At 37.2% G+C, this 26,051-nt stretch overlaps 1 protein-coding gene across 1 annotated transcript in view; it reads left to right on the top strand.

Annotated features, from left to right (window-relative positions):
* The window catches only part of LRRIQ1 (leucine rich repeats and IQ motif containing 1), a 238,671-nt gene that overhangs the window by 56,275 nt on the left and 156,345 nt on the right, over positions 1-26,051 (top strand). The window contains 2 exon segments of the mRNA XM_017880705.1: positions 22,547-22,740; positions 23,066-23,193. Of these exon segments, the coding sequence (XP_017736194.1) occupies positions 22,547-22,740; positions 23,066-23,193 (322 nt within the window).

Genomic DNA, 26,051 nt, shown 5'->3' with positions numbered 1-26,051 from the left:
AAAAAAAAAAAAAAAAAAAAAAAAGAGTACAATGATTTATAAAATAAGTCATTCTGGAAATATATATGGTACCAAAATCATTTTATAATGCAAAAAGCATCCACATGTCAATTACGGTTGTAGTATTTATTCTCAGCCAATTTTCTTGCAGATAATTTACTAAGATGAGACATAACATTTGTTTTTTTGCACTTTTTTTCCCCCAAATTTTATTTTAGTTTCATGGGTTGTATTAGTCTGTTTGACTGGGGTAATGTATGAAGGGAAGAGGTTTAATTGACTCACAGTTCCACACAGCTGGAACAGTTCTGCACAGCTTGGGGGCTTCAGGAAACTTACAATCATGGTTGAAGGGGAAGCAGGCACGTCTTGCATGGTGGCAGGCAAGAGAGAAGTAAGCAAAGGAAGAACTTACCAAATACTTATAAAACCACCAGATCTCATGAGAACTCACTCACTATCACAAGAACAGCATGGGGGGATCTGCCACCATGATTCAATCACCCCCAACCTGGGTCTCTCCCTCAACACCTGGGGATTACAATTCAAGATTTTGGTGGGGACAGAAAGCCTAACCATATCAGGGGGAATATGTACAGGTTTGTTACTTGGGTAAATTTCATGTTGCTGAGATTTGATGTATGCATAATCCCATTACCCAGATAGTGAGCATAGTATCCAATAGGTACTTTTTCAACCACTCCCTACTTCACTCTCTCCACTCTAGTAGTTTCTACTATTTGTTATTCCCATATTTATGTCCATACATACCCAATGCTTAGCTCCCACTTATAGTTGAGAACATGTAGTATTTGGTTTTCTGTTTCTTTGTTAATTTGCTTAGGATAATGGTCTTCAGCTGCATCCATGTTGCTGCACAGAACATGGTTTCATTCTTCTTTATGGCTGTGTAGTATTCCATAGTGTATATGTGCTACATTTTCTTTATTCAGTTCCCTGTTTCTATTCATCTAGGTTAATTCCATGTCTTTGCTGTTGTGAATAATGCTGCAGTGAACATACAAGTGCACATATCTTTTTGGTAGAATGATTTTTCCTTTAGCTATATACTTAGTAATGGTATTGTTGGATCAAATGATAGTTCTAATTTCTTTCAGAATTCTCTAAACTGTTTGAACAGCCACTGAACTAATTCACATTTTCACCAATGGTGTATAAATGTTTCCTTTGCTCTGCAACCTCTCCAACAGCTGTTATTTTTTTACTTTTTTAATAATGGCCATTCTGACTAGTGTGAGATGGTATATGATTGTGATTTTAACTTACTTTTCTCTAATGATTAGTAATGCAGAGTATTTTTTCACTTATTTGTTGGCTGCATGTATTTCTTTGATATAGTTTAGATGTTTGTTCCTACCCAAATCTCATATTAAATTGTAATCCTCAGTGCTGGAGTTGGGGCCTGATGGGAGGTGTTGTGTCATGGGGGAGGCTCCCTCATGACATGGTGTTTTCTTCAAGATAATTAGTTCTCATGAAGTCTTGTGGTTTAAAAGCGTGTAGTGCCTCACCCCCACTGTCTCACTTGCTCCTGCTTTTGCCATGTGACATACCTGCTCCCCTTTTGCCTTCTGCCATGATTGTGAGCTTCCTGAGGCCCCGCTAGAAACCAAGCAGATGTCAGCACTATGCTTCCTGTAAAACCTGGAGAATATGAACCAATTAAATATCTTTTCTTTATAAATTACCCAGTCTTAGGTATTTCTTCTTGGCAGTGTAAGAATAGTCTCATGCAGGAAATCGGTATGAAGAAGAGGGGCATTGCTATAAAGATACCTAAGAATGTTGAAACAGCATTGGAACTGCGTAACAGGCAGACATTCAAAGAGTTTGGAGGGCTCAGAAGAAGATAGGAAGATGAGAGAAAGTTTGGAACTTACTGGAGCCTGGGTAAGTTGTTGTTACCAAAATGCTGATAGTGATATGGACAGTGATGTCCAGGATGCAGAGGTCTCAGATACAAATGAGAAACTTATTGGGAATTGGCAAGATTATGTGTGTTATGCTGTAGCAAAGAGTGAGGCTGCATTCTGTTCATACCCTAGTAATTGTTGGACATTTGGACTTGAGAGTGGTGATTTAGGGTTACCTGGTTAAAGACACTTCTAAGCAGCAAAGGGTTTCAGACTTGGCCTGGCTGCTTCTAACAACCTATGTTCAGATGTGGTAGCAAAAGAATGACTTAAAGTTGGAACTTATATTTAAAAGGGAAACAAAGCACAAAGTTTGGAGAATTTTCAGCCTGGCATATGGCAGAAAAAGAAAAAAGCTTTTTTGGGGAGAGTAATTAAAGCAGGTTGTAGAGAAATTAATTACTTGCTAGAGATATTTGCATTACTAAAAAGGAGGCAAGTTTGCTGATAGCCAAGACAATAAGAAAAAGCTATGAAGGCATTACAGAGATCTAAGAGGCAGCCTAGGGGGACTGAATGATTTCCTTGGCCAGGCCAAGGGCCTCACTGCCCTATGTGGCCACAGGATACTGCTCCCCACATCCCGACAGCTCTAGCTCCAGCTATGGCTCAAAGGAGCCCAGGTACAGCTTGGGCTTCCACTTTACCTAATGCAAATCATAAGCCTTGGCATCTTCCACGTGGTATTAAGCCTGCAGGTGCACAGAGAGCAAGAGTGGTGGATTCTTGGCAACCTCTGCGTAGATATCAGAGGATATATGGAAAACTCTCGGGCCCCAGGCAGATGCTTGCTACAAGGGCAGAGCCCTCATAGAAAACCTCTACTAAAGTAGGTCAGAGGGGAAATGTGTGATTGGAAGCCCAACAGTGTCTCTACTGAGGCACTGCCTAGTAGAGTTAAGAGAAGGGTACCACTGTCTTCCAGACTCAAGAATTGTAGATTCACTGGCAGCTTGCACCTTGCACCCGAAAAAGCTACAGACACTCAACTCCAGCTGATGAGAGCAACCTCTGGGGATAAACCTGGTAAAGCTATAGCAGTGGAGTTTCCCCAGACCTTGGAAGTCTAGCCCTTACAGCAGTGTGCCCTGGATGTGTGACATGGAGTCAAAGGAGATTATTTTGTAGCTTTAAGATTTAATGACTTCCCTCCTTGGTTTTAAATTTGCATGGGGTTTGTAGCCTCTTTCATTTGGCTGATTTCTCCCCTTTGGAATTGTAATGTTTATCCATTTTTGATACCCTCCTTGTATAACTTACTTTTGATTTTACAGACACATAGGTGGAAGGGGCATGCCTTGTCTCAGATGAGACTTTGGACTTATGAGTTAATTCTGAAATGAGTTAAGACTTCAGGGGACTGTTGGGAAGTCATGATTATATTTTACAATGTGAGAAGGACATGATATTTGGGAGGGGGAGAGGGTAGATAAATATCTAAATACAACTTGGTTATTTGTCCCTGCCCAAGTCTCATGTGAATTGTAATCCTTAATGCTGAAGGTGAGACATGATAGGTGTTTGACTCATGGTGTGGATCCCTGATAGCTTGATGCTGTCTTTTCAATAGTGAGTTCTCATGAGATCTGGTGATTTAAAAGTGTATGGCATCTGCCCCCTCTCTACCTTACTTCTTCTTTTTTTACCTTGTGACATGTCTGCTCCCTAATTACCTTTTACGATGATCGTAAGCTTCCTAAGGTCTCTCTAGAAGCTGAGAAGATGCCAGCAGTATACTTTTCCTAAAGCCTGTAGAACCAGGAGCCAATTAAACCTGTTTTATTTATAAATTGTCCAGTCTCAATTATTTCTTTATAGCAATGCAAGAATGGCCTAATACAGCCTTCTTTTGAGAAGTGTCTGTTTATGTCCTTTGCCCATGTTTTAATGAGGTTCTTTGTTTTTCGTTTGTTGAATTAAGTTCCTTATATATTCTGTATCTTAGACTTTTGTCAGATGTATAGTTTGTAAATATTTTCTCCTATTATGTAGGTTGTCTGTTTACTCTGTTGATAGTTTCTTTTGCTTTACAGAAGCTCTTTAGTTTAATTAGGTCCCACTTGTCAATTTTTTTTATCGTTGTTGCAATTGCTTTTGGGGACTTAGTTTTTGACAAGGCTGATATCCAGAATGGTGGTCCCTAGGTTTTCTCCTAGGACTTTTATAGTTTGAGGTACTACATTTAGGTCTAATTCATCTTGAGTTAGTTTTTGTATATGGTGAAGAGGTCCAGTTTTATTCTTCTGGATATGGATAGCCAGTTATCCCAGCATCATTTATTGAATAGGGAGTCATTTTCACATTGCTTGCTTTTTAAAAAGTTGTTAAATATTAGATAATTGTACATGTAGGGCTTTATTTCCGGGTTCTCTATCCCAGGGGTCCCCATCTTCCAGGTCATGGACCAGTAGTGGTCCATGGCCTATTAGAATTCAGGCCTTAGTGGAAGGTGAGTGGTAGGCTAGTGAGTGAATCTTTATCTATATTTACAGCTGCTCCCCATTGCTTGCATTACTGCCTGAGCTCCACCACCTGTCAGATCATCAGCAGCGTTAGATTCTCATAGGAGCATGAATCCTATTGTGAACTGAGCATGCAAGAGATCTAGGTTGCACACTCCTTATGAGAATGTGGGGAGCAGCTGAAAATACAGATTAACATTTGCAGAGAGGTTTGACTGCACAGAAATCATAATAAATCAATTGCTTGCAGAATCATATCAATGCTATCAATGAGTGGCAAGTAACAATTAAGCTGCATTTGGTGGCAGGCTTTATGGTGTCAAGACTGTTGATATACTTCAATTATACAACTGCAACTTATGGCAGGGTCAAGTCAGAAACCAACACTTATTTTAGTCTGTGTGTGGGCCACTCATTATTTTACTTATCATTTCCGTCTACACCTCTTTCCTGCACTGTGCACTTGTCTTAGTCACAATTTTTGTAAGCCCACAAGATAACCTTAGCCAAAATGAGTAAAAGCCAAAAATCACTGGAGAGTGTCTTTGAAAATGGTGAAATACTCTTCAAATGATGAGGCAGCAGAAGACTCTAAGACTGCCAACAAAAAGAAAGTTGCATCTGAAAGAAAATATCAAGATTTCTACTTAAATCACGAATTCATTGCAACAAGTGATTCACATTCTCCAAGTTCATTTTGTATAATACTTGGCATCTGGCTATACAATGTACCTATGAAACCTTCAAAACTTCTTTGTCACTTGGAGACCAAGCAGTCTGCACTAACCTTTGGTGTTTTTCAAAAGGAAAGAAACATAGACACAAAGAACAGAAGCAGTTATTGAAGACCACCACTTTATCAAACGTGCCTGCACTGACGGCATCATTCTTAGAGACTAATCACATTGCTAAAGCAAAGAAATCCTTTACTGTTGGTGAAGAGTTAATCCTGCCTGCTGCTAAGGACATTTGTCATGAAGTTTTAAGAGAGATTGTTGTTTAAAAGGTGGCACATGTTCCTCTTTTGGCTAGTACCATATCTAGGCAATTAGATGAAATAGCAGAGGATTTTGAGGTGTAATTTTTAGAGAGGATTAATGAGTCACCATGGTACACAATCCAGGTTGACGAGTCTATTAATGTTGACAACAAGGCAACAATACTTGTCTTTATGCAATATATTTTTCAGGAGGGTATGCATGGGGATATGTTATGTGCATTTTTGTTGTCAACCAACACAACAGCTGCAGAACTATTCAAGTATTTAAATAATTACATCTCATGAGGATGGAATTGGTAATTTTGTGTCAATGTATGCACAAACGGAGCAGCTACCATGACTGGACAGCTTTCTGGTTTCACTATTCACGTCAAAAAGGTTGCTTCTGAATGGAAATTATGCATGGTGGCATCCTTAAAGAAATGCTGGCTAGCTCAAAAATGTCACTTGAAATTAATGTTTTGCAGGATATGACTAAAATTGTCAACCACAGTAAAGTGCATGCTCTTAACTCACATCTGTTTGCACAGGTATGTGAGAAGATGGATGCAGAGCACGCATGTCTTCTCTTATACACAGAAGTGAGATGGCTTTCTAAAGGTAGATCACTGGCCAGAGTTTTTGAGCTATAAGAGCCACTCCAAAGATTTATTTTAGAAAACAGCCACCACTGGTAGCACATTTCAATGACACAAAAAGTGTCCCCACACTTGCTTCTGTGACATATTCAACCTCAACACACTCAACCTGTCACTTCAGAGAACAATAATTGTGTTCAAGTTGGCAAGATAAAGTGGCTGCATTCCAAGCCAAACTGAAATTTTTGATGCAACAAGTGAACATTGAGATTTTTTACATGTTTCAAATAGTAGCAGAGATTTTTGAAAGAGACTGAGCCAGGGCCTCCTTTCTCCCAGCTGCTGCATCATCACCTATCTCAGCTTTCAAAACTTTTAGCATTATTTCCCAACCACAAAAGACCCCTGAATTGGGAAGGAATGGATCTGTGACCATTTGTGAATAAGCCAGGTGAATCGACTTTGGCCATGCTAGAAGAGCATCAACTGCTTGAGACTGCAAATGATGGTGGCCTTAAAAGTACATTTGAGTGCCGGGCGCGGTGGCTCACGCCTGTAATCCCAGCACTTTGGGAGGCCGAGACGGGCGGATCACTAGGTCAGGAGATTGAGACCATTCTGGCTAACACGGTGAAACCCCGTCTCTACTAAAAAAAAAAATACAAAAAACTAGCCGGGCGAGGTGGCGGGCGCCTGTAGTCCCAGCTACTCGGGAGGCTGAGGCAGGAAAATGGCGTGAACCCGGGAGGTGGAGCTTGCAGTGAGCTGAGATCCGGCCACTGCACTCCAGCCTGGGCGACAGAGCCAGACTCCGTCTCAAAAAAAAAAAAAAAAAAGAAAAAAGAAAAAGAAAAAAGTACATTTGAGACAATTTCAAATCTCCATACATTCTGGATTAAAGTCAAAGCTGGATAGATATCCTGAGTTTGCCAGAAAAGCACTGGAAAGCCTGCTTCCATTTGCAGCATTTTATCTTTGTGAAACGGGGTTTTCTGGAGAGGCAGAAACCAAAATGAGATTACGGTGTAGTCTGGACATAAGCAACACACTTTGCATGTCACTGTCTTTCATCACCCCCAAATGGAGCCCTCTATTTATAGGAAAGAAAGCTCAGAGCTCCCACTGATTGTACATTGTGGTGAGTTGTGTAATTATTTTATTATATACTAAAATGTAATAATAATAGAAATAAATTACACAATAAAGGCAATGTGCTTGAATCATACAGAAAATATCACCGTGAAACCAGTCACTGGTGTCAGAGAGATTGGAGACCACTTCTATATCCTGTCCCATTGGTCTATTTGTTTTTGTACCAATACCATGCTATTTTGGTTACTATAGTCTTGTAGCATAGTTTGGAGTCTGGTAGTGTGATACCTCTTGCTTTGTTCTTTTTGCTTAGGATTTCTTTGTCTATATGGTCTTTTTTATGTTCCATATTAATTTTTGAATAGTTTTTTTTTCTAGTTCTGTACAAAATGATGTTGGTAGTTTGGTAGAAATAATGTTATATCTGTAAACTGCTTTGGGCAGTATGGCCATGTTAATGATGTTGATTCCTTTATTCTGTGAGCATGGAATGTTTTTCCATTTGTATTATCTCTGATTTCTTTCAGCCGTGCTTTATAGTTCTCTTCGTAGAGATCTTTCACATTCTGGTTAGATATATTGCTAGCTGTGTGTGCGTGTGTGTTTGTATGTGTATGTCTATTGTAAATGGGTTTGTATTCTTGATATGGCTCTCAGCTTGAATATTACTGGTGTATAGAAATGCTATTGATTTTCTCCATTTTGATTTTGTATCCTAAAACTTCACTGAAGTCATTTACCAAATTGAGGAGCCTCTGGGCAGAGTCTTTAGGGTTTTCTAGATGTGCAATCACATCATCAGAAAGTGAGGTATTTTACTTCTATTTTTTATTTGTGTGCCTTTTATTTCTTTCTCTTGCCCTCTTGCTCTGACTAGAACTTCCAGTACTGTGTTGAATAGGAGTGGTGATAGTGGACATCCTTGTCTTGTTCCAGTTCTCAAGGAGAATGCTTCCAGCTTTTGCCCATTCATTATAATCTTGGCTGTGTCTTTGTCATATAGGGCTCTAATTATTTTGAGTTATGTTCTTTAAATGCTTAGTTTGTTGAGAGTTTTTATCATTAAGGGATGGTGGATTTTATCAAAAGCTTTTTCTGTGTCTATTGGGAAGATCATATGGTTTTGTTTTTAATTCTTCTTATGTGGTGAATTACATTTATTGATTCGCATGTATTGAACCAGTCCTGCATCCCAGTAATAAAATGTACTTGATTGTGGTGAGTTACCTTTTTGATGTGCTGCTAGATTTGGTTTGCTAGTATTTTGTTGAGGATTTTTGCATCTAGGTTCATCAGGGATATTGACCTGTAGTTTCCTTTTTTTGTTGTTGTTCTGTCGCTGCCAGATTTTGGTATTAGAGTGATGCTGGCTTCATAAAGCCTTGCTTAATGCATGAGTTATGGGGGAGTCCCTCCTCCTCACTTTTTTTTTTTTTTTTTTTTTTTTTGGGTGGAATAGTTTAAGTAGGACTGGTGCCAGCTCTTCCTGGTATTGTATAATTCAACTTTGAATCCATCTGGTCCAGGGCCCTTTTAGTTAGTTTAGTTTTCTTTTTTTTTTTAATTACTAATTCAATTTCAGAACTCCATATTGGTCTGTTCAGGGTTTCAGTTTCTTCCTGACTTACTCTTGCAAGGTTGTATGTTCCCAAGAATTTATCCACTTCCTGTGTATTTTCTTGCTTGTGTGAATAGAATTATTTATACTACTCTCTGAGGATATTTTGTATTTCTGTGGCATTAGTTGTAGTGTCAGCTTTGTTATTTCTCAAGACACTTATTTGGATCTTCTCTCATTTTTTTTTCATGTTAATCTAGCTAGTAATCTATCTCGTTTATCCTTTCAAAGAAAGAGCTTTCAATTTTATTTATTCTTTGTGTGGATTTTTAGGTCTCAATTATGTTCGGTTCTGCGATTATTTTAGTTGTTTCTTTTCTTTTCTTTTCTTTTCTTTTTTTTTTTTTTGAGACGGAGTCTTGCTCTGTCGACCAGGCTGGAGGGCAGTGGCCGGATCTCAGCTCACTGCAAGCTCCGCCTCCTGGGTTCCCGCCATTCTCCTGCCTCAGCCTCCGGAGTAGCTGGGACTACAGGCGCCCGCCACCTCGCCCGGCTAGTTTTTTGTATTTATTTTTAGTAGAGACGGGGTTTCACCGTGTTAGCCAGGATGGTCTCGATCTCCTGACCTCGTGATCCGCCCGTCTCGGCCTCCCAAAGTGCTGGGATTACAGGCTTGAGCCACCGCGCCCGGCCCTCTTTTCTTTTACTAGTTTTGAGATTAGTTTGTTCTTGGTTTTCTAGTTCCTGTAGGCATGATGCTAAATTGTTAATTAGAGATTTTTCTAACTTCTCGATGTAGGCATTTAGTGCTATAAACTTTCCTCTTAACACCGTTGTAGATGTTTCCCGGAGATTTTGGTATATTGTGTATCCTTTTTCATTTATTTCAAATAATTTTAAAATTTCTGCCTTAATTTTGTTGTTTGCCCAAAAGTCGTTCAGAAGCCAGTTGATTTCCATGTAATTGTGTGGGTTTTGAGAGACCATCTTGGTGTTGATTTGTATTTTTATGCTACTGTGGTCTAAAAGTATGATTGGTATGATTTTTGTGTGTTTTAATTCATCCAGACATGCTTTATGGCTGAGTATGAATTTGACCTTAGCATGTGTTCTGTGTGTAGATGAGAAGAATGTATATTCTGTGGTTTATGGGTAGCACATTCTGTAGATATCTATTAGTTCCAATTGCCCAAGTGTCAAATTTAAGTCTAGAATTTCTTTGTTGGTTTTCTGCTTAAATAGATGATCTGTCTAATGCTATCCATGAGAAGTTGAAGTCCTCCATGATTACTGTGTGGATAAGTCTTTTTGTAGATCTAGAAGTACTCTTTTTATGAATCTAGGAGCTCCATTGTTGGGTCTGTATGTGTTTAGGGTAGTTATGTCATCTTGTTGGATTAAACCGTTTATCATTATGCAGTGCCCTTCTTTGTCCTTTTTGACTGTTGTTGGTTTAAAGCATAGTTTATCTGATATATGTATAGCAACTCCTGCTCTTCCATGTTTTCTCTTGCATGATAGACCTTTCTGGAACCCTTTACTTTGAACCTATATGTTTTGTTACATGTGAGGTAGACCTCTTGAAGACAACAGATAGATGGGTCTTTTTTTAAAATTCGGCTTCTCAATTTGTGCCCTCAAGGGGGCATTGTATTAGTTTATTCTCAAGGAGGCATTGTATTAATTTATTCTCACATTGCTATAAAGAACAACCTGATACTGGGTAATATATAAGGAAATGAGGATTAATTGACTCACCATTCTGCAGGCTTAACAGGAAGCATGACTGGGAGGCCCCAGGAAAGTTACAATCATGACAGAAGCTGAAGGGGAAACAAGCACCTTATTCACATGGTGGCAGGAGAGAGAGAGATAGCAGGGGGGAACTGCCACACACTTTTAAACCATCAGATCTCATAACAGCTCAATCACTATCATGAGAACTGCATGGCAATATCTGTATGCTGATTCAATACCTCCCACCAAGTTCCTTCCACAACATTGGGAATTACATTTTAATATAAGATTTGGGTGGGGGCACAGTCAAACCATGTAATTTTGCCACTGATATCTCCCAAATTCCATCTCCTCACATTTTAAAACACAATCATACCTTCCCAATAGCCCTCCCAAAGTCTAACTCGTTCCAGTATTCACCAAAAAGTTCAAGAACAAAATCTCATCTGAGACAAAGCACATCACTTCTGCCTATGAGCCTGTAAAATAAAAAACAAGTTAGTTAAATAGAAGATACAAGAGGGGTACAGGCATTGGATAAATGGCTCCCATTCCAAAAGGGAAAATTGGCCAAAACAAAAGGTCTGCAGGCCTCATGCAAGTCCAAAATCCAACAGGGCAGTCATTAAACTTTATAGTTTAATATTATCTTCTTTGACTCCATGTCGCACATCCAGGTCATGCTGATGTAAGAGGTTGGATCCCATGGCCTTGGGAGGCTTCACCCCTGTGGCTTTGCAGGTTACACACCCCATCCCAGCTGCTTTTATGGGCTGACGTTGAGTGTCTGCAGCTTTTCCAGGTGCACAGTGCAAGCTTTCAGTGGATCTACCATTCTGGGTTCTAGAAGATGGTGACCCTCTTCTCACAGCTCCGCTAGGCAGTGCCCCAGTGAGGAATTTGTGTGAGGTCTCCAACCTCACATTTCCCCTTACACTAGTAGAGTTCCAAACGGGGGCTCTGCCCCTGCAGCAGACTTCTTCCTGGACAGCCAGGGATTTTCATACATTGTCTGAAATCTAAGCGGAGACTCCCAAACCTTAACTCTTGCCTTCTGCACAAACACAGGCCTAACACCATGTGGAAGATGCCAAGACTTGGGACTTGTACCCTCTGAAGCCATGACCCCAAGTGTACCTAGGCACCTTTTAGGCACAATTGGAGCTGGAGCAGCTGGGACACAACCATGTCCTGAGGCTGCACAGAGCAGCTGGGTCCTGGGCCTGGCCTATAAAATAATTTTTTCTTCTTTGACCCTTTGGCCTATGATGGGAGGTGCTGATGTGAATGTCTCTGAAATGCCGTGGAAACATTTTCCTCATTGTCTTGGGTATTAACGTATGGCTCCTCAAAAATTTCTGCAGGAGGCTTGAATTTCTCCTTAGAAAATGGGTTTTTCTTTTATGCTACATAGCCTGGCTGCAAATTTTTAAAATTTTTATACCCTGCTTTCCTGTTAAATATGTTTCACTTTCAGGTAATCTCTTTGTTCACGCATATGAGTGTATACTTTTAGAAGCAGCCAAGTCAGTTCTCAAGTGCTTTGCTGCTTAGAAATTTCTTCTGCCACATAGCCTAAATCATCTCTCTCAAGTTTAAAGTTCCACAAATCTCTGGGGCAGAGGCAAAATGCTGCCACTTTCTTTGCTAAAGCGTAGCAAGAGTGATCTTTACTCCAGTTCCCAACAAGTTCCTCCTCTCCATCTGAGACCACCTCAGGCTGGACTTCCTTGTCCATATCACTATTAGCATTTTGGTCAAAGCAATTAAACAAGTCTCTAGGAAGACATCTTCCTGTCTTCTTCTGAGCCCTCCAAACTGTTCCAAACTCTGCCCATTACCCAGTTCCAAAGTTGCATCCACATTTTTTGATATCTTTGTGACAGTACGCCACTCCTGGTACCAATTGTCCGTATTAGTTCATTCTGACACTGCTGTAAATAACTACCTGAGACTGGGAAATTTATGAAGAAAAGAGGTTTAATTTACTAACAGTTCTGCAGGCTTAACAGGAATCATGACTGAGAGGCCTCAGGACACTTACAATCATCGTGGAAGGCAAACAGAAAGAAAACACCTTTATTACAAGGTGGCAAAAGAAAGAGAGGTAATGAGGGAGGGAACTGCCACACAGTTTTTTTGTTTTTGTTTTTTGTTTTTTTTTTTGTTTTTTTTGGGGGGGGGATGGAGTCTCGCTCTGTCACCCAGGCTGTAGTGCAGTGGCATGATCTCAGCTTATTGCAAGCTCTGACTCCTGAGTTCTCGCCGTTTTCCTGCCTCAGCCTCCTAAGTAGCTGGGACTACAGGCACCCGCCACCACGCTGGGCTAATTTTTTTTTTTTTTTGTATTATTAGTAGAGACGGGGTTTCACTGTGTTAGCCAGGATGGTCTTGACCTCCTGACCTCGTGATCCACCCACCTCGGCCTCCCAAAATGCTGGGATTACAGGCATGAGCCACCTTGTCCGGCCTGCCACACACATTTAAACCATCAGATTTCATGAGAACTCACTCACTATCAGCACAAGAACAGCATGGGGAAATACGCCCCGTGAACTGGTCATCTCCCACCAGGTTCTTCCCCCAGTGTTTGGAATTAATGACTGATATGGTTTGGCTCTGCATCCCCACCAAAATCTCAATTCAACATGAGATTTGGATGGGGACACAGAGCCAAACCATATCAGTCATTAATTCTGTTTACATTTAAGGTTTTTGTTGATATGTAAGGTTTTGACACTATTGTGAAGTTTCCTTAAAGCATCTGTGGTTTCTTTTGTTTAGTTCCCTTAAAGCATCTGTGGGCTATATACTTAGCTGTGCTTTGTTGGTAGCAGTTTTCATTCTTTCATCTCCAAGTTTAGATTTCCTTTAAGGATCTCTTGTAAGGCTGGTCTAGTGATAGTGAATTTCCTTAACATTTGTTTGTCTGAAAGAAATTGTATTTCTTCTTTGCTTATAAAGGTTAGTTTGGCAGGACGTGAAATTCTTGGCTTATGTTTCTTTCTTTTCTTTGAGAATGCTGATAATAGTCTTCTAATCTCTTCTGGTTTGTATGGTTTCTGCTGAGATATCTGCTGTTAGTCTGATGGGCTTTCCTTTTTATGTGACCTGACCATTTTTTTCTAGATGCATTTAAGTTTCTTTCTTTAATGTTGACCTTACTTTTTGACTATATGCCTTGGTGATATTTATGTTGTATATTATCTGGCAGTTGTCCTCTGGATTTCTTGGATCCAGATTTCTACCTCTCTAGCAAGACTAGGGAAATTTTCTTGAATTATTTCCTCAAATATGTTTTCTAGGTTGTTTTCTTTTTTCATTTCTCTCCCTGGAATGCCAGTAATTCATAGGTTTGCTAGCTTTACATAATAACATATTTCCTGGAGACTTCGTTCCTTTTTTAAAGTTCTTTTCCCTTTATTTTTTCTTACTGTGTTAGTTCGAATAACTGGTCTTCAAGCTCTGAAATTCGTTTTTCTTTTTGGTCTACTCTACTGATAAACTTTCAATTGTATTTTGAAAATCTTTAAGGCAGTTTTCAGTTACATTATCTCCGATTGATTTGTTTTACAATTTTTATATCAGCCTTCATTTGCTGTATTGCTTTAGATGTTCTTTGCATTGATTTTCAACCTTAACTTGGATCTCATTGGACTTCCCTGCAATCCATGTTTTGAAATATCCATCTGTTATCTCTGAGTCTCCACTTTGTCTAAGAACCATTGCTGATGAGCCATATTGATACTTTGATGGTATAACAACATTGAGATTTTTAATGGTGGCTGATATAGTTTGGCTGTTTCCCCACTAAAATCTCCTCTTGTAGTTCCTTTAATCCCCACATACCATGGGAGGGACTTGGTGGGAGATAATTGAATCATGGAGGCAGTTACTTTCATACTGTTCTCATGATAGTGAATGAGTTCTCACAAGATCTGACGGTTTTATGAGGGTTTTTTCCCATTTTGCTCATCATATCTCCTTCCTGTCACCATGTAAAGAAGGACATGTTTGCTTCCCTTTCCACCATTACTGTAAGTTTTGTGAGACCTCCACAGCCCTGATCAAATGTGAATCAATTAAACCTCCTTCCTTTATAAATTACCTAGTCTCACACAGTTCTTTGTAGCAGTGTGAGAATAGAACAATACAGTAAATTTGTTCTGGTAGAGTTGGGTACTGCTATAAGGATACACAAAAATGTGGAAGCAACTTCGGAACTGGGATACAGTCAGATGTTGAAACAGTTTAGAGGACTCAGAAGAAGAAAGAAAAATGTAGGAATGTGTGAAACTTCCTAGAGACTTGGAGGGATCAGAATACAGGAAGATGTGGAAAAGTTTGGAACTTCCTAGAGACTTGTTAAATGGCTTTGACCAACATGCTTATAGTGATATGGACAATGAAGTCCAGGCTGAGGTGGTCTCAGATGGAGATGAGAAAACTTTTGGGAACTGGAGCAAAGGTGATTCTTGCTGTGTTTTTGCAAAGAAACTGACAGCTTTTTTTCTGTCAGGGATCTGTGGAACTTTGAACTCTAGAGAGATGATTTGGGTTACATGGTGGAAGTAATTTCTAAGTGGCAAAGCATTCAAGATAAAGCAGAGAATAAAAGTTTGGAAAATTTGCAGCCTGAACATGCGATATAAAAGAAAAATCCATTTTCTGGCGAGAGAAATTTGAGCTGGTTGCAGAAGTTTGCATAATTAACGAGGAACTGAATGTTAGTTACCAATTCAATAGGGAAAATATCTCCAGGACATGCCAGAGGTCTTCAAGGGAACCCTTCCCATCACAGGCCTGGAGGCCTCAAAGGGAAAAATGGTTTTGTGGGCTGGGCCCAGGGCCTTACTGCTTTGTGCAGACTCAGGACTTGGTACCGTGTGTCCCAGCCATGGCTAAAAGGGGCCAACATACAGCTCAGGCTGTTGCTTCAGAGTACAAGTCCCTAGCATTGGTGGCTTACATGTGGTGTTGGGCCTGCAGTTGCTTCAGAGTCCAAGCCCCCAGCCTTGGTGGCTTACATGTAGTGTTGGGCCTGCAGTTGCACAGAAGCCATTAATTGAGATTTGGGAACCTCCACTTAGATTTCAGAGGATGTGTGGAAATGCCTAGATGTCAAAGCACAAGTTTGCTTCAGGGGTGGAGCTCTCATGGAGAACCTTTGCTAGGGCAGTCCAGAAGGGAAATTTGGGTTGGTTTTCCCACACAGATTCCCCACTGAGGCATTGCCTAGTGGTGCTGTGAGAGGAAGGACACCATCTTCCAGAGCTAAGAATGATAGATCCATGGAAAGCTTACACCATGTGCTTTGAGAAGCCACAGACACTCAAGGCCAACCTCTGAATGCAGCTGTGAAGGAAGGTGTACCCTGCAAAGTCACAAGGGTGAAGCTGCTTAAGGCTGTGAGAGCCCACCACTTGCATCAGCATGACCTGTATGTGACACATGGAGTCAAAAGAGATCATTTTGGAACTTTTTAATGACAGCCCTATTGGATTTCAGACTTGCATGGGATCACTAGCCTCTTTGTTTTGGCCAATTTCTCCCATTTGGAATGAGTGTATTTACCCAATGCCTGTACCTCCATTGTATCTAGGAAGTACCTAACTTGCTTTCAGTTTTACAGACTAATAGGTGGAAGGGACTTGCCTTGCCTCAGAGGAGACTTTGGACTTGGACTTTTAGGTTAATGCTGGAATGAGCTAAGACTTTTGGGGGCTGTTGGAAAGGCATGACTGTGTTTTGAAATGTGAGGACATGAGGTTTGAGAGGGGTCAGAGGCATAATGATATGGTTTGGCTGTGTCCCTCAAATTTCATCTTGAATTATAGTTCCCATAATCCACACATGTTGTAGGAGGGACCTGGTGGAAGATAATTGAATCATGGTGGTGGTTACCTTCATGCTATTCTCACGATAGTGAGTGAGTTCTCATGAGATATGATGGTTTTATTAGGGGCTTTTCCCTTTTGCTCGACACTTCTCGTTCCGGCTGCCATGTAAACGATGTGTTTGCTTCCCCTTCTGCCATGATTATAAGTTTTCTGAGGCCTCCCCAGCCCTGTGGAACTGTGAGTCAATTAAGCCTCTTTTCTTTATAAATTACCGAGTCTCGGGCAGTTCTTTATCACAGTGTGAAAACGGACTAATGCAGTGGCAGAATTTTTACATTGCTTTTTTCTCATCTTGAGAGGGTTGTGTTTTGTAGGAACTTTTGGATTTGCTTCTATACTTCTATGCACTCTGTGGGAAGGTTTTGTATTGGGATGCTCAATTTAACCTGCAAACCAGTAGGTGGTGTTTACAGGTAAGAGCCAGCTGCCACACAAGCAGGTGTGTATGACCCTGGTCTGTGTTTACTGTGAGGTACTCTCTGCTGTTTCAGTTGAAGGGCTGGGTAGTTGGGTGTCTAGTCTGTGAGCTTCCTATTCCAGTGGGAGTTACAGCCGGTCAAAGCTGGAGGCCCTGGCTTGTTCATGAATATATGACAAGCATGAACCTATGACACGCATAAGCACCGGCCGTAATGAAGGTGGCTGGGAGGAATTCCTGCTGAAGCGAGCTGAGGTCTCTATGGAGAGGTGAGGGAGAGTCACTGGCTTTTCTTCCTAGATAAGTGGGGATATACTCTCTTTTCCTATCACACCCTGATTCCAAGGCTTGTGAATTCTAATTCTGATGACATTGTAATCTCTCTCTGTCCCACAGTGTGGTTGAGTATCATGAGAACCATCTGTTTTGCAACTCTTCGTTGGTATGGTTTCAGGGCATAACCTCGTCACTCAGCCTGATACAGACAGCATCATGGCTCACCTGTTCTCCAGGGTGTCAGCCTTCTGCTTTTTGTAAAGTGAGCCCTCTACCTTTGAGCCCATGCCGGTGGGTGTTGGTTGTGGTGGTCTTAACTGGTTGGGTTGCCCTGACATCAGACCCTGGGGATAGTAGTCAGGTGCCAGAGGAGTTGGACTGGGGTAAGTAGTTCACCCATTCTCAAGCCTCTAGATAGTCCACTGAATAATGCGGATGAGTCCCGAAGGGACTGTACTGCAGTCAGGCTAGCCCAGAGTTCAGGTGCTGATTGTGATGGGTGCAGGGTGGTCCCCAGGTCCGCAGCCATGGTCTCAGGAAGTGGCAGCCAGCACACTTAGGTGGTGGAAACCGAAGTGAATATTACAGGTCTATGGGGGTTTGGTTTACAGAAGGCTCTGGGTTTCAAGTGAAATGTTTAGGCAGGGCAGGGTCTCTGTACTGTGCGCTGTTCACTGTAGCTTGGTCCAACAGCAGCATTAGATCTGTATGAAAGTGGGTCAGTATGATAACTGAACCTTTCACTTCTTGCTTGTCTGAATTATGTAGTTCACTTTAGCTTTTTATAAAACTTATTTTCCAAACACGGTCTAATGGATGCCATAGTTTTGGAATTCTTTCAGGTTTGAGAGTATCTGTCAGTTGTTTTTATACCTGAATGAGAATGTAGATGTGCATACTATTTTTAGGTCACACTTTCACTTGGTACTTCGTGGTCATTGCTTCATTGCATAAATGGTATTGTGTGTTGCTGTGGTAAATCTTGAGGCTAACTGGACTTTTCTCTCCTCATAACTGATTTCTTCCTTGATACTCAAGTACTATTTTCTTTGTCCTTATACAATAACTTAACCGATAGACATTTTATTGTCTAAACATTCATAAAAGTTTTCTTTGGAAAGTAATATTCTTTTCAAACTATGAATTAAGTTATTTATACATTTCTGGAAATTTTGATTTTATATAGTTGAAAACTTTTGGTTTGGTTTCCTTTTTTAATTATAGATGATCCGTATTTTGGTTATATTTGTCTTTCACTCATGCGTGTTATTATTTAGTTGATTTAACCTATGTCTCTTCTTCGTCTGCTTCTTCATGCTTAATTCCCAGTGTGATTATCTCCTGTTTGTGGACAACTCAATTTCTAGCTCTGTTCCATATATGTTGTTTCTAAATTATTTATTAGCTCTGTCATGGTGTTACTTTGGCCTGTTTGCTTACCTGCATCTGTTGTTTTAATATTTTTGAAATCCAATCGTATTGAATTTTTAAAAATGTTCTTCTGTAGCCCAAAATATTTTCAACATTTCATCTTTCTTGAGTTTTATTTTCTTCAGAATAGAGAATCCTTATTGTATTAGTTACATATTGCTGTGAAGCAAGTTACCCCAAACCTTAGCAACAAATATTTATTACCTAGCATTTTCTGAGAGGAATCTGGGAATGACTTACTTAGCTGAGTGGTTCTGGCTCAGGGTATCCTGTGAGGTTTCATTTTGTAGCTGTCAACCAGGACCGTCATCTTCTCAAGTCTCAGTGAAAATAAAAAATTTACTTCCAAGCTCACTCACATAGTTTTTGGCAGACCTCAGTTTCACATATTTTTGGATAATTTCCTTAAAAAAAAAGATTAGGCTGACTTTTAAATTATGTAATAAAAATGTGCCTTTCTTAAATACACCTCTTTCCTCACTGCATAGTTAGACAAATGTTTTAGAGACCAAACTGAATCCTTTAAAAAATAATTTTGCTGAATTTTCTTTAAATCTTTCAACTTAAAATCTAACAGATGTGCCTTTCTTTCTATGTAGAGCGTTCTCCCACTTTGGCTATATAACAAACACTTGTGATGGGGGAAAGCATCAGGTTTTCCAAAATTTTTGAATAGTTCAGTTCAATAACCATTTTTTTTTGCCGCTGTTGGTGGTGGTGGCAATAGTGGTCAGAATTAAATACAAAATAACAGTTCTTTTCAATACAGATTCTTTTCCCAAATATACTGTTTTAAAAAAAAACACTATACAAGAAGTAAATTCTCATTTAAAATATAGAAAAGAGAAGTGTACAGAATATACCGTGAAACTTTATTTTTCTGCTTACCTCCTTTCTCTCATTTTGCAGGAGTGACCATTGTTAACAATTGTTTGTGAATCATTCTAGACCTTGTCCTGTGCAATAAAATGAGAGATATGTAGATTTAAGTTAAGGTTCATGTGTATATTTACATTTAGGTTTACTCAATAGCTAAAAGCCTATGTTATACAGCTTAGGTTTTACATACAGTAATATATCATGGACATTCTTCCATTTTAGTACTACTCTGTATTAAAGATTATAAATATTCATTTTAGATACACTCCATAATTTAACTGTTCCCTTATTGACGGACATTTAACTTGTCTCCATTTTTTTTTTTTTTTTTTTGCATTTAAATAATACAGACAGGAACATCTCTATATATTCGTTTATATTGGTGTGTCACTATGTAGTAGATTCATAGAGGTAAAAATGCTAGGTAAAATATTTCTTAATATTCTGAGGCTTGAAATCATGGTTATTCCACCAGATTGGAATCTCTAACAGAATGTTGACTAGGTTAATTGTACTTTCCTTGTACACTGATTGAAAATTATTGTGTCTTTTAAAATTTGATATTACCAGATAATTCTTGTTAATTCCTTTTAGATTAATAAGTGGCACACCATTAGTTGTTTTTAACATGTACAGCCCTAAGGTGGAAGCACGTGTGGCATGTGTGAGGAAAAGCAAGGAGGCCAGCAAGTTAGAATGAACTGAGAAAAAGAGACAGTAGTAGAAGATGAGTTCAATGAGATTATGAGAGGCAGATCACGGAGGGTCATGTAGGCCATCTTCAAGGCTTTGGAGAACCTTCTCTCCATTATCAAAAATATTAAAAATAGTCTACAGTTATTGTCTCCACTTCCACTGCACTGTAGTTTTCATCCTGTTTATGCCACTAATGCCTCTAGTAAACTGTTTCATCACTGTCAAAACAATGATCTCTTCTGATTGCTTTGTGAACTATACCTAATACTGTGGACTGTTTATAATTTCATATGAATAAAAATGCCTTTCATAATACAATTTCATACTTGTATAGTATTTTAGTTTTATTCTTATACCTTTCTTCGTTGCAGAATTCTGTTTGCATTTTCCTCGTTTCTTCTCCCAATTGTTCTCCTGCTTTATCTGCTTTCTCCTTTCAGCTTTCTTTGCCAAATCCTGCACTTTTCCTCATCATGTGACCTAATGTTTCATTCTTGCTTCTTTTCTTAGATGACCCTTGAAAAGTGTCACAAATATGTTCTTCACTCCAAGTGAATTAATAGCAATTTCTATTTCAGATTAGTTCTGGAAAACTTAAGAGCAATGTATATGGCTTTTACAAATATTAAGCCTATGTAAGCAGATTGCTTGAGACATTTAAATATTTAATAAAGGTCATTTCATTTTACACAACTAGTAATCTGTTTTCATTGGTATTTTATTGTGCCTGGGCTGTCGGCTTCAGTGGATTAATTGATGCTTATCAGATATGATTGTAAGGCTTACAAAATTTAAATACATTTTCTGTTTTAGCAGACCTTAAATTACATGACAGCCAATATATATTTATTAAAATATGTAACAAACTATATCTAATCCATTGAAATTTATAATATAGAATTGGTCTGTTATTTTAACTTAATCAAATATTTGATAAGTCAGAACAGTTTATTCCCAGATACTAGTAGATAACAATTTTCTCTAATTCATAATTGCTAATTTACATTATAGGAAAATATCAGTACATCAATCATAGATTAAAAGCTTAAAAATGTAAGAGTACATACAGCCTGAATTTGGATTTCAGTTTGTCTTTTCTTCTGTGAGCCTATTATGTATTTTCATGCTTTATTTGATATTACATGATTTATTTCTTATTATAAGAAAATTTACTTTTTTGCGTAAAAATTTTTTTAAGAAATAATATCCATAACATTAAGTTACTCTATTTGACTCAAACTATTAGAGATACTGTAATTTTGAAATTTATTTAAGATATATCTTGAAATATCTCTATGAAATATTTTTATAGTACACTAATTATCCTATTTCATTATCTGAATTTTTAAATATATGCTGAATTAAGTTTTCTTCTAAGATTTTGTTAATATTAATTTATTCTTTTATTTCTTCATCTCATAAAAAGTAGACAGTTCACCCTTTCTTTTTGTGAATTTATATGTAATCAAAATAACAAATCTTGGGTTAGATATTCTAAATTCCCCCAGGATAAATGTATTTCATAAATTCCATATATCAATTTTTATACATAATATTATTTTTTAATTACATATTTAAATTTATTATCAAATAACCTTTTTTGATTAAAAAAACTCATGTTTATGTCAACATTTAATTGAAAAATGTACTTCGTAGGAGTCTGACAAGAGAATCAGAATGAAGCACAGTTTTCCAAAATGTAACCTCAGGGACTCCTGTATACATAGTTCTCACGAAAGACATTCTGCTTACCAGTGTTTACTGAAGACCTTAAACTTTACTTCCAGTTTCTAGAATTGCTTATTTTAACTAACAGAGTAACACCTACAGAAAAAAAATTCATAGTCTAGTATCTAATTTAAAGAACATTTTCTAGATTTTTAATATCTTCCATGAAACTTTTACAGACTTCCTCAGCGTCTTTTTCTCATGCTAACTCTTGATGGCTTGTTTAAGCAGCCTTCTCAGTTTTTTCCTTATGACCACTGAGTTATGGTTTCTAAGGCTCATCTAATATTTTTTAGATAGTATCATACTGATTTTAAGTTTATCTGGTCAAAGAGGAGGTCCCTTATGACAATATTGAAATACCTGAAGAATATGCTACTAATTAATTGGTTCTGGTAGATTGTACATACTTCATTTGGGAATCTAAGGTCATTCAAATGGTAGGAAAATGACATTCTAATGTTATACATGCAACCTGAAGCAAGGATTCAAAGCTCAAAGGCTCTGGAATGAGTTAAAAACTATTCTTATAAGAAAAAAGTCCTTATATCTATCCCTTGTTTTATTCTTATTGGAATATAAAGCGTTCATTCCCAGTGTATGCCTTTTAGTACTGTGTGCAATTTTCAATTGATAGATAATTATGTCATTCAAAAATATGTCACTCAAATGCCAGTTTAAATAATAACACAATTTATAAGATATGTTTCACCAGGAATTTGTACTAAGTCCTCACTTGTAATTAATGATGGTGAGAAGTACAAAGGTGCAATTATTTAGAAAAAAAAAATGTAAACTTTCCTCTAGAGTCTGGAAGACTGTATGACACAGGTGATCTTATAACTTTTTTCTTCTAGGTGGTTTAGAATCTTTGAAAAATCTTCAACAACTAATTTTGGACCACAATCAGTTAATTAGTACAAAAGGTCTTTGTGATACACCTACCATTGTATACCTAGATTGCTCCCATAATCATCTTACTGATGTTGAGGGCATTGAAAATTGTGGATTGCTCCAAATATTGAAGTTACGGGGAAATTATCTGAGTGAGGTAATTGCTTTGAATTAATTGATTTCTGTGATTAATGCAACACTTTTCTTTTGATAGCAATGCCAATCACATTTTAAAAGCAATTTTGAATAATTTTTTTGTTCTTTTATTTCTCACTATGAAGTAACCTATATCAAGAATATTAAATATCATACAGTTAATTAATAGAAATTTTATTCATATTAAAAAAATTTGTTATACTTTATGATATGCAGTTTATCAGAATCTATTTGTTATTAGTTTTGGAAGGTTTTATATTTTTTAATTGGACAAAATGGTAAAATATTTTGTTTAATATAAACTAATGAACCAAATTTAAATATAGCTTCCATCCTTGGAGAATCTTGTTTTACTAAGAGAATTGCACTTGGATGATAACAGCATTTCAACTGTGGAAGCATTTTCTTCACACTGGCTGCCTTTACTGCAAAATCTTACTGTCTCTCAAAACAGGTAAAGCATACTTAAGAAATAAATTCATTGAATGTTTAAAATAAATATGTGATGTTCATAAGCTACCATAAAAGTTAGGTTTCTCTAGTAATTCAATGAGATTGCATCAAAATAAATTAGTACATGAATTATAAAGATAACATTATAGAATTTTAAAAAATTAAAATGAATTATTGGCATACCCTAAAATTTTAGTAGAATTTTAATTGTCCATTTATCTTTCTAATTTTATTTATTTTCAAAGATACACTTCTGTAAATCTCTCAGGGCAGATTTGTTTATGTTTATAAGGAGCATAGTCCTTGGAAAATACAGGAGGTAGTTAATTCAATTCAGAAGGATGGCTCATTCTCTCAAATGGTACTTATTAAGTGCTGGAAGGACAATTTTTAATCTGCTCTCAACTTGCATGTCTTTTTGAAACTGTTAGGATGGATTTAAATTTGATTTCCCTAAGGATATAAAGTAACACTTAAAAAAATACCTTAACATTCAATTGAAATGGGTACCTGCTTCAAGATCTATTTGAGACCACCAAACATCTGGATCTTTGCTGAGAATAACTGGCTAAACCAAAACAGGAGCACAATATGTGTATTTCTCTTCTGCTTAATATTTCATTGAAATCCATTCACTCTAATATGATTAATTTCTTCATCAAAGGCACAAGGAGTAGGGGAAAGAAACTATCTTTAACAAGAAATTGTTTAAGTTATATAATACTCACAAAACACGTGAATAAGGACAATATAATTTGTACATATATACCTATTTTCCTCCAAGACGTATAAAATCATCTCTCAATCTCTTCCACAATAGTGTTCATCTTTTAGGCAGGTATATACTAAATGACTTAACTTCCACCTATTAAACTTTGACATTGGAAAAGAAATATGTATTCAAGAATCTTCTCAAATTACTTTAATGCAATCTAAAATTTAAAAATTTTAAATTGTGACTTGAATTTAAAAGCACATTTGTTCCCAGAGCCAGCTACATCAGATAATACTGTGTAAGTAATTTGAGTAATTCACAAACTCCTTGGATATTTTCAGAATATTTTCCAGGTACAGAATATACTTTCAAAATGAAATATTCAGCTATGTTTTGGACATATGCAGTAAGTCACAGAGGAATTGACATACCTAACATATATTGTAAAAGAGGATCTCAAGCAACATTAATGAGCATAAAATATTTAAAGATATTATAGAGAAAATCAAGAAATTTTTTGGCAAATAATGGCTTTAATTTCTTTGGGCAGTTTAAGTGATCAAAGACAATCTATTTCTAAAAATGAAATTTAATACTAGCTGATAGACTTTTGCTCTGTCGGTATGATATGGCATCCATATCAAGCTGATAAAATGGGAGTTATATAAAGTAGAGAATTAAATATTTTTAGAATTGAGCATGATAATTGGAATGATTAATGCAAATGTTTTCTATTTATAATTTTGTTTGCATAATCTTATAACGTTTGACTATTGAGATGGTGTTTACTTTGGGGAATAGGAAAATGAGTAATATATGTCCTTACACCCACAGAGCATTTTTGCATAAAAGAACTTAATTTTTTAAACTCATCTATACCAAAAAGTAAAATTATTATATAATATATGTGATTTTGAAATTTTAAATAATATTGTCACTGATATTGGAATATTTTTCTTCTGAGTCTGTCAGAGCTCTTTGTACATGTAACCTTCTACCATTATTGAGAGGATGAAGGGAGAAGGCCCAAGAGCACCAGGGAAATGTCATTGATAGCAAAGGACATATAGAATGCTAAAATGATTTTGTAATGTCATAGTGTAAAGATAATCTTCAACCTTAGAATATTTCACAAGTTTATTTTCATTAACTGTAGAAATTATCTATTTTAATTTACGTTCTTACATGTGAAATGACTTTTTTAAAACCATATTAAGTTTGATAAAACCAAATCTGTGTTTGAATATTGAACGTGCAACTTGGTCAGCAGATGTTGAGCAACTCTGCTCTCACTATCTGACTCTCAGTTTTTTTTTCACATGTAAAAGTGGTAATGCCTACCTTACCTATTTTATGGGATTTTAATGATGATCCAAGAGGAAAGGGAGAATAATTTTATAATGTGATATTTGGATTTGTGTTTGGTATGGATTTTAAATTATATATACTTTTCCTTTAATTTTTGATATTTTCATCACAAAGAAGATATTATATGTCCATATGCTTCTTTTCCCCAACAAATGGAATACATATAAAGAATAATACGTAGTACATATTGTTTGAAATACTTGTTTCATCCTGATTTCTGTTTTGAATTTTCATTTAAGACATGTGACTGTTTTAAGTTTGACTTAGTGGAGTTCTAACTGGATGGCTCTCTGGCTTTATAAGCCTTTTTACTTCCAATGAGACTAAGTAGGAGCAGAAAGTGGAAACTATTGCCCATTGGCTGTTCATTGTATAAATCTTTTGCTTTTTGTCGTCTTTGAAATTTATATCTTTTTAATGCCCAGGGCTAATGTGACAAGGTCAAATGGTTTTAGGTTTTCACTAATGTCTTTTGTCTTTCTGGTTTGAATTTTCTTGGAAACAATATACACAGAATGTCAGTAAAAGGAAAAGTTCTAGAGGTTTTCAAAAAAGGATTATACTATTAAGTTTCTACCATCCTAATGAATAAAGGTGAATGAGTAGCCAGTTTGCTTGATTGAAATTTCAGAAGAAAACAAACATGATTTAAACAGCATGATTATCTGAAAAGATTAATTTCAATATTACAAAAATTTTTTCAAAACGTATATTTCTTTGCTTTGATTTTTGCAAAGATTTATTGATTGTTGATTCTGAAAAATTATTTATTGGTT

Source organism: Rhinopithecus bieti, unplaced genomic scaffold (assembly GCF_001698545.2).
Source record: "Rhinopithecus bieti isolate Rb0 unplaced genomic scaffold, ASM169854v2 scaffold_11966, whole genome shotgun sequence".
Classification (NCBI taxonomy): domain Eukaryota; kingdom Metazoa; phylum Chordata; class Mammalia; order Primates; family Cercopithecidae; genus Rhinopithecus; species Rhinopithecus bieti.
Note: the sequence above shows the minus strand (reverse complement) of the source record. Positions and strands in the feature narration are given on the sequence as shown.